We start from the raw sequence: 9,883 nt of genomic DNA, 5'->3' as shown, positions 1-9,883 counted from the left end.
TTGCTTGCAGGGAAAAGTACCCATTAAAGGGTTAAATATCTTTACACCATTATATTAGACACCTTCTTCTCCATCCTCCCGTGATCAAGGCAAAGAGAATGACTGAGCGTTATGGGTAAGGGAAGTGATACTTAACATCTTTGCTGGGGTGCTCTTTGCTGCCTTCTGCTGGCCAGGAGTGAATATCCCACTAGTAATTCGAATGAATCGTGGACTCTCTATGCCATAGGAAAGAAATAGTTATATTAACCTGGGGAGGCATAGGGAGAGAGGGGGGGGGGATGAGCGTGTGTCAACCTACAGCCAGGGTTTTCCTTGTATAATCACTTAGCTTCAACGACAAGGAAAGTGAAGAAATTTTGTGATAAATTAAGCATAACAGTATTTCTCTAATAAAAAAAAATACATTTAAATTATGAAACCGCAAAATGTATAAAAATAAATACACTGAAAAGTTGTGTAAATGTATTTTATTTTTAGTCTGCATTGTGCAAAAGTACCTCCTGATTCTGATGGGCCAATGTGAGTTTATATTCTTGGTAGACAATAAAACTTGGCACCTGATTAAAAGGAGTTAATGTAAGATAGTTCTTTAGTGGAGTTGCCAGTTGTCTTCATATTATTGCTAAAGAAGCAGCAGAATAAGATTACGTCAGACTCAGGCAATAAAAAAAGTCACTTGTAAGAGCATTAATGCCATCTATTCAGATGTCTCCAGATAAAAAGGTTCCTCCACTTCCAAACAGATTTAACTCCTCCAGAGAGGTATCTACACTGTTGAACAGATTTGGAGAACAAAATCATAAATCCCTCAATAAATAAAAAATAATGCAAGAATTAACAACAAAAAAATGTGCACTTATATAGCAATAGATAAAATATCTGTTGACCTCACAGATGAAAGTAATACTGACAAAGAAAGTTATGGCTCACTAACAATGTGATCAAGCACAAGAACATTAAAAAATATGTAAATATTTGTCTGTAACAGCGATGGGGCGTTGGGTGACATGCTTTAAAAGCAAAATATCAATACAATGTAACAGACGTTTTAGAAAAATCTTTAGACGTGGTCATATGTAACATCAGCAAAGACAATATAATTAGACAAAGTAATGGTTCTTTGCACAATATCCATGGCAAGTAAATACAGCAGCATTCCAATAATCTGTGCAATATTCACTTAAACCGCTTTCATATGAATGTAAGAAGTCGAAAAGCAAACGACAAAATAAAAACTCTCCAGTCCAGTGTCCGACAGAGTGACAAAGTCTTTGCGTCAGCCGAGTTGCTGTAAATCTAGAGAAGCTGTGATTCGGTGTAGCAAAAGACTAGGTAGATGATGTCTCTGTGCACAGTATGTGGTTTCTCTTACGGTCTTGCTCAGTTCTCGATAATCAGATGTTTATTCCTTTCACGAGGGATGTTTCCAAAGTGATGTTAAACTCCTGCAGGGTCTGCAGAACTCTGATTAAGGAGTTTACTAAAGTGTGGTCTTTGATCAAAGCGGTGTCCTCATACATTTGTGCTATGATAGGGCAATCTGCAAGCAAGGCGATCCAGTGATGCAGACAATGGTCCCTAAGTAAGACAGAGCATATCGTGTGTTAGCCACAAAGAAAAGCATAAAACCTCTTAATTGGATATATTTGTTAAATACAAAAGGAGTTAGGACTAGCTTTACATTGTTGATATAAATTCAATGTAACATTAGCATATATTGAACACAATCATACCGAGGGGCTTAGCTTCGGAGCCGTGATCTATATCCTCTGCTATCTCTCACCAGGCAATGCTGCAGACCGACAGCTTCCCCCTCTTTAAGACATTTTATTTTATACTGCAGTATTATACTAAAAGACAGCATCTTCTATAGTATCTTATTATAGTAAAGAGAAACAATATACTAGAGCATTTTAATAGTTTACAAAGGGTTAAACACATGGTTAAAGTCAGCTCCAGGCTGGCAATACACAACTTGTCTGGAGCCAAACACAGCCACTGAGCTAACCAGTAATGGCATATGCACATAGTCACCTATCACAGGTACTGTTTAGCTCAGGTTCAGCAGTGCATTGCCAACACTTCCCCAGTTGTCAAACTTGTCTATGAACCCCACAACAACCAAACGTGAGTAACTAAATCGCCAGTTTTCATTTAGGGTTTTAGAGTCACTGAGCTATGCTGGAGCAATAATAAAGTACACAACACTGACACAGTCTGTACGTGAGAGTTTTGTGCAATGACAGAAAAAGACTGATGAGGTTTCTAGTCCTAATTCGTGTGCATTAAACAATATCACGAGGAGTTGCTTTTTATAAGAAGCGTTTGCAAGAAGTTCTGAGAGAGACATTTAGATTTGAGTTATGAAATGGGCAGCAACACACTGGAACTTAGCGCACGTCATTAACAAGAGGATGTTGATACAGAGCAGATATACATCATAAGAAATATATGAATATTGGTAATGCAGTCGGTGTGGCACATACAAGTAATGTGATTAGGGCAAAATATGAATAAAAAGAAAGAAGTTAGAAAAAAAAATATGCACAAACCTGGCTCCCAAGCAAACAAACATCTGAAACTTGCCATCCTTTCCAATATTCCTAGGCGTGTTATTGATCGCATTAATAAACCGACAAAAGTTGCGTGCCCTTTGCATCCAGTCTTCCTCGTACACAAATTCATTCATCTCAAGAGCCTCATAATGTGCTTGTGCTTTTTCTGGGAGGGGGGGGGACATTGAAGATTTTATTAAATAGTAATTCTAATTTGTAGATATGAAATATTATTCTGTAGCCAATGAAATTGTAGGAGAACAAACCGTATCTAATAAGTAAAAAATCTGGGACGTTTTAGAGAATCAATCACATGCACAAGTTAAAAAGGGATAGAAAACCCCAACATTTTATTTTGCGATTCAGACAGAATTGAAAGAAAAAAGTTTCCAATTTACTTTTATTATGAAATTTGCTTTGTTCCCGTGAGATTCTGTGTTGTAAAGACACCCAATTAGATGTCTGGAGCGCTATGTGGCAGGAAATAGTGCTGCGCTCTAGTGCTCGTGCATATGGAGAACATATAGTGCTACAGACATGTCCACTCTCCTGAGCTTTTTAACAAAAGAGAATCCAATTTGATAAAATAAGTAAATGAAAAAGTTATTTTAAACGGCATGTTCTATCGAAATCATGAATAAGCAATGTTGTGTTTAGGTTCTAGCTGCTGATTGGTGGCTGCATAGATATCCTGAATGTCATTGGCTCACCAATGTGTTCAGTTAGAAACCAGTAGTGCATTGCTTTGCTGCTCCTTCAACAAATGATACCAAGAGAATGAAGCAAATTTGACAATAGAAGTAAACTGAAAGGTTGTTTAAAACAATACATGGTATAATACGTTTCTCTGGGTAAAACCAATATGGACTTTATTTTGTAACTTTATAGCTTACCTAGAAAGTCCCATATGAAAACACTTTTGAAGAGTCTTGGGGATTTGAACCCATGCTGAAACACTTGTTCCAAGGCAGAAACCAGTCCATTTTCTCCACACAGCAGCAACGTTAAACTGCCCCTCTGAAAAATACAGAAATATATCTGAGCTTGTGACACACCATGTGGTCTTCCTGTGGGATAATGGTGGGTGTACTATGCCACCTGCTGGAAAAGCAAGGCATTGCATATAGCAAGCTAACCTGACACTGGCATTCCTGCCATCTGTTGGCAATGGCCCTCTCCAATGTATTTTCTCTCTCTATTTGTCCATCACATATTGTTTTAAATACAATTGTTTTATTGATATACATTGATTAAAGCTTCCAGGTGAAAAACAAACATTTTACACACATTTCATTTACTACAACAGTATGATGTATCTTTTTCATAGGCACAGCAAGATGGTAGAGGAGACTAAACTGCTTTGCAGCCCAAGTAGTCATTTTTCTTTTTACTTTAAATCCTAAAGCATTCAGTACTCCATGTTCAGGGTAACAAGGGTAATAATTTGCTTGAAATGGATATTGTACAAAAAAACATCTATCGTGTATGTGAAAGAATAGCATTAACATATATCTAATACCTGAGAAAAATATTTAGTAAAAGCTGCTTAAACTAATACTGCAGTATTGGTCTTGTACTCTCTACTAAAGCTGGTATACTCAGGACAGGAACAGGAGATAAAAAATATATATATTTGTAATACAGTGAAGATGGAAGAAAAAAAGTTGACTACTGTGTCCTTTTAAAAGGAAAATATTTATGTCTTCCATATGAAAGAGCTGCCTTTAAACTGTTGACATTTTTTGCCTGAAATATGAGGTTAAAGCTGTAAGTGCACTTTTAACTAGTGCTTGACGGTTAGCAAGAAAAACCTATCAATCGTTTAGCAGGAAGTATCAATTAACCAATCAGCAGGAAGCACACAATGGATACAGCTGAATTAGCTGCAATTTAAATTGAAAAAAGCTTTTTACTTCATATTGTTTCATGCATAAAAAGCATCCCTGAATACTGCTCTTTTATATTGATTGGATAACACTTTGGCTACAGTGACCCTTTATAATGTGTTTACTACCTTGAGGATATTCTTAAGTAGACCATTCTCGCATTCTAAAAAGACTTACATTTTATAAGCTCTGAGGCACAAGCATTGGCTCTATACAAAGTTGTCCTCTTCTTTCAATGAAGCAATCTCTTTATAACAAATAATGATATCTACACATAGTTTAGCTCACGAGTGGCCACATTTCTAGATTGTGCAGGAAGAGGTTTGAAAACATCTTGGAAAGGAAAAGTAATGAGAACATATAGTCTTGTGTATTAAAGGGACAGACTAGGCCAAAATAAACTTTCATGATTCAGATAGAGCATGTCATTTTAAATAATTTTCCAATTTACTTTTATCACCAATTTTGCTTTGTTCTCTTGGTATTCTTAGTTGAAAGCTTAACCTAGGAGGTTCATATGCTAATTTCTTAGACCTTGAAGCCCACCTCTTTCAGATTGCATTTTAACAGTTTTTCACCACTAGAGGGTGTTAGTTCACATATTTCATATAGATAACACTGTGCTCGTGCACGTGAAGTAATCTGGGAGCAGGCACTGATTGGCTAGACTGCAAGTCTGTCAAAAGAACTGAAAAAAAGGGTCCGTTTGCAGAGGCTTAGATACAAGATATTCACAGAGGTTAAAAGTATATTAATATAACTGTGTTGGTTATGCAAAACTGGGAAATGGGTAATAAAGGGATTATCTATCTTTTAAAACAATAACAATTCTGGTGTAGACTGTCCCTTTAATACAGACAAGAAAACTTAGGAGCCAGATGTGAAATATATATTTGAAGCACCATTTATACACTCAGATATAACAGTCTTATGGTACTTATAGCTGTGATCTAGTGAGGATCTCTCTGAAATGGATTACTAAAAGATCCCTGGGATTTTGAATCACCCAGTTTATTGCATGTTCTGAAATATTTAAAAGTGGATTTTACAATAGGTCACAAAATAAGGCCGAACACTTGAACTGACTTCTAAATTTACACAGTTAATTTCTTCACTGTTACTAAAAATATAGACTAATTAGCACAGAGCTATTGTATTGCACAGTAGTTAATTCCAGGAAGATGGGGCCTTTACATAGATTGACCAATTTACCATCTATTCTCAAAGCAAATATGGTGATGAAAATAAACCACTAAGATGTTTTTGTTCATAAACCATAAGCTCTTATTTAGACTTATTAGGATGTTATTATATAAATTGAATGCATACCTCTTTCTCCGGCTTATGGAAGTGCTTCACAATGCCATTCACAGCTTCACCAATTGACTCTTGAATCTGACCTGTATTTAATTCTATGGAAGCAACAATTCATTAGAATTAGATAAACACTATATTTATTGCTTAGGAAATACAACCTACATTTACACTGCATGATAGTGATCAACTGAAACAGGTGTAGCAAAACTTTATGAAGCATTGACAAGTTGAGAAAACAAAGAATAGGGGGAAAAAAGTGAAGCTTGAGAGACAAAATTGAAAGAAGTGAATGTATTCTGCCTGTGGGGAAGTCCCCTAAACTTACTTGGTTTGCTGTTAGGGGATATTGCTACCAGCCTCCGGATCATACTTGGGGAGTGTTGCAGTGGTGGTGTCCTGCAGGGTCTCTCTTCAGTCTCAGTATTTGATGTAAGTAAATCTCCAACCAAAACTCTCTCCAGGCTTCCATCGTCCATTCCTTTCCCCAACCACCGGCCGCACGGAAACCTGTTGTGTGAATCAGTAGAGAGAATGACAAAACAGCACCAGGGATGTACCATTAACAACAAAACAGCACCAAGAATGAACCATTAACAACAAAACAACACCAGGAATGAACCATTAGCAACAAAACAGCACCAGGAATGAACCATTAACAACAAAACAACACCAGGAATGAACCATTAACAACAAAACAGCACCAGGAATGAACCATTAACAACAAAACAGCACCAAGAATGAACCATTAACAACAAAACAACACCAGGAATGAATCATTAGCAACAAAACAGCACCAGGAATGAACCATTAACAATACAACAGCACCAGGAATGAACCATTACCAAAATGGCACCAGGAATGAACCATTAACAACAAAACAGCACCAAGAATGTACCATTAACAAAAAAAAAAAAACAGCACCAAGAATGTACCATTAACAAAACAGCACCAGGAATGAGCCATTAACAATAAAACAGCACCAGGAATGAACCATTAACAAAACAGCACCAGGAATGTACCATTAACAAAGCATCATCGGGAACGAACTAGCAATTGATGTATGGTATAAAAAAATCGTCAGCTTAGAACAATCCCTAGTAAATCTACCCATTACATCATTATGAGTACATAAAAATGTTATGTTGCCATTAAAGGAATATAAAAATGTGCAAAAAGAAAATGCTCTACTACATTATAGCATTTTTTGCACTATTGCTAGTACATAACTGTGTTTAACCCCTGCAAATGACACAAACACATAGTTAAGGTCATGGCTCCAGAGCACTGCTGGGAGCTAGCTGAAAATATCTGGTAAGCCAATGACAAGTGTTATATTTGTAGCCAACAATCACAAACAAACTTCCATTAGAGAATTGCTGCTGAGGGCAGACTGGTCATGACTACTCACAAATAGACTAAGAGGATAGATAATGATTGAAATACAGGAGCTACGCACTTATTGCAAAACACACTAAATGTACAGTCTGAGCATACTGCTGGCTTGTGTGCCTATTTAATTTGTACACAATTAACATTCTATAGCACAAAGCAGTAGTGGACCTACTCAACAGAGGGGGAGCCCTGGTGCAAAAATTGTTTTGGGCCCCCAAAGGTAACTCATTCATAGCCAATAGCAATACTATACATGCTACCTTGTATAATAGTTTTGAGCACAGATAGATGATAGACAACGTGCACTAATAAAAAGCTCCCCTGCATTACACATGACACATTCTGCACATGGCTACGCTGCTATGGGCCCCCTCCAGCACTTGGGCCCTAAAGTCACTTCACCTGCTGCACCAATGGGAGTTCTGCCTCTGGCACAAAGGGCTTAATGAATAAATAACAAATAAAATGCAGCTCATACAGAATGTGATGGAGTGATCTGTTCCCTGAAGAAGAAAAAGGCTATTTTTTTTTCTTACGCCCCCCCCCCCCCCCTTCTAGTACCTTCTAATTACCCCCACAAACCACATGCGCCACATATTTTCCCCATATCTTAACACTCTTCCTGTAGAACCAGTTTGGAGACTAAATGTACCCTGCGGCCCTTTTGTGGCATTTATAATAACTGCCCATTTAAAACAATAGGGTCTTCACATGTCTATATTTGGTTGTTTGCAAATAAATGTGTTTTTTTGCTGTAACAAAATCACATGGTTTAAAAAAACAAAACAAAAAAAAAACACCACATTTTTGAATGTAGGAAAGAAACCGTTTAAAAAAACAAACAAAAAACATTTAACTGTTACGAAATGTATTGGACGCCTTTTTTTGGACGTCTCTTACTTATATGTGTGTCCGGTTATTTCATTTCGAACCATGACGTGTTCCACCAGCCACTTGGCATAGATCCCGGAATTGTCATGTCCGATCTGTACGGTCGTCAGCTTCCCAAGGTTCTGGCACTGTTTACAGAAACAAAAAGGAGAAATGACAGACTGCGTCCGAGACTGATTTAGCTGTAGGAGACCACCACAATGTATGCTCAGATGCTTATGATACGATTAGCAGATTAACAAAGACTCTGCATTGATATTGTTCTCAGTTTAAATAATCTTACAATGTAAGTGCAAATGTTATTCTTTGTCTAAACAGCTGTAACATGCTATTCCTATTGTATGAAAACATGGTAGACTGCTTGCTTATGCGCCGACTACAGCTGTAACATGCTATTCCTATTGTATGAAAACATGTTAGACTGCTTGCTTATGCGCCGACTACAGCTGTAACATGCTATTCCTATTGTATAAAAACACATGGTAGACTGCTTGCTTATGCGCCGACTACAGCTGTAACATGCTATTCCTATTGTATAAAAACACATGGTAGACTGCTTGTTTACGTGCCGACTACAGCTGTAACATGCTACTTATATTGTATATAAAAACATGGTAGACTGCTTGTTTATGCGCCGACTACAGCTGTAACATGCTACTCATATTGTATAAAAACATGGTAGACTGCTTGTTTATGCGCCGACTACAGCTGTAACATGCTACTCATATTGTATAAAAACACATGGTACACTGCTTGTTTATGCGCCGACTACAGCTGTAACATGCTACTCATATTGTATAAAAACACATGGTAGACTGCTTGTTTATGCGCTGACTACAGCTGTAACATGCTACTCATATTGTATAAATACACATGGTAGACTGCTTGTCTATGCGCCGACTACAGCTGTAACATGCTACTCGTATAAAAAGCATGGTACACTGCTTGTTTATGCGCCGACTACAACTGTAACATGCTACTCATATTGTATAAAAACACATAGTAGACTGCTTGTTTATGTGGCGACTACAGCTGTAACATGCTACTCATATTGTATAAATACACATGGTAGACTGCTTGTCTATGCGCCGACTACAGCTGTAACATGCTACTCATATTGTATAAAAAAACATGCTACACTGCTTGTTTATGCGCCGACTACAGCTGTAACATGCTACTCATATTGTATAAAAAAACATGCTACACTGCTTGTTTATGCGCCGACTACAGCTGTAACATGCTACTCATATTGTATAAAAAAACATGCTACACTGCTTGTTTATGCGCCGACTACAGCTGTAACATGCTACTCATATTGTATAAAAAAACATGCTACACTGCTCGTTTATGAGCTGACTACAGCTGTAACATGCTACTCATATTGTATAAAAAAACATGCTACACTGCTTGTCTATGCGCCAACTACAGCTGTAACATGCTACTCATATTGTATAAAAAAACATGCTACACTGCTTGTTTATGCGCCGACTACAGCTGTAACATGCTACTCATATTGTATAAAAAAACATGCTACACTGCTTGTTTATGCGCCGACTACAGCTGTAACATGCTACTCATATTGTATAAAAAAACATGCTACACTGCTTGTTTATGCGCCAACTACAGCTGTAACATGCTACTCATATTGTATAAAAAAACATGCTACACTGCTTGTTTATGCGCCGACTACAGCTGTAACATGCTACTCATATTGTATAAAAAAACATGCTACACTGCTTGTTTATGCGCCGACTACAGCTGTAACATGCTACTCATATTGTATAAAAAAAAATGCTACACTGCTTGTTTATGAGCTGACTACAGCTGTAACATGCTACT

General features: G+C 37.3%; 1 protein-coding gene across 3 annotated transcripts in view; it reads right to left on the bottom strand.

Annotated features, from left to right (window-relative positions):
• Window positions 1-455: 455 nt before the first annotated feature.
• The window catches only part of DENND5A (DENN domain containing 5A), a 223,097-nt gene continuing 213,669 nt past the window's right edge, over window positions 456-9,883 (bottom strand). For all 3 annotated transcript variants that reach the window (XM_053720600.1, XM_053720599.1, XM_053720601.1), the window contains 6 exons: window positions 8,054-8,172; window positions 6,087-6,268; window positions 5,774-5,856; window positions 3,452-3,575; window positions 2,556-2,724; window positions 456-1,581 (listed from right to left, as the gene is read on the bottom strand). In XM_053720600.1, the coding sequence (XP_053576575.1) occupies window positions 1,398-1,581; window positions 2,556-2,724; window positions 3,452-3,575; window positions 5,774-5,856; window positions 6,087-6,268; window positions 8,054-8,172 (861 nt within the window). In that variant the 3' untranslated portion in view covers window positions 456-1,397. The remainder of the gene's footprint in view (window positions 1,582-2,555; window positions 2,725-3,451; window positions 3,576-5,773; window positions 5,857-6,086; window positions 6,269-8,053; window positions 8,173-9,883) is intronic.

Source organism: Bombina bombina, chromosome 7, assembly GCF_027579735.1.
Source record: "Bombina bombina isolate aBomBom1 chromosome 7, aBomBom1.pri, whole genome shotgun sequence".
Lineage (NCBI taxonomy): Eukaryota > Metazoa > Chordata > Amphibia > Anura > Bombinatoridae > Bombina > Bombina bombina.
The sequence above is the reverse complement of the archived record's forward strand: the minus strand, read 5'-3'. Positions and strand labels throughout refer to the sequence as shown.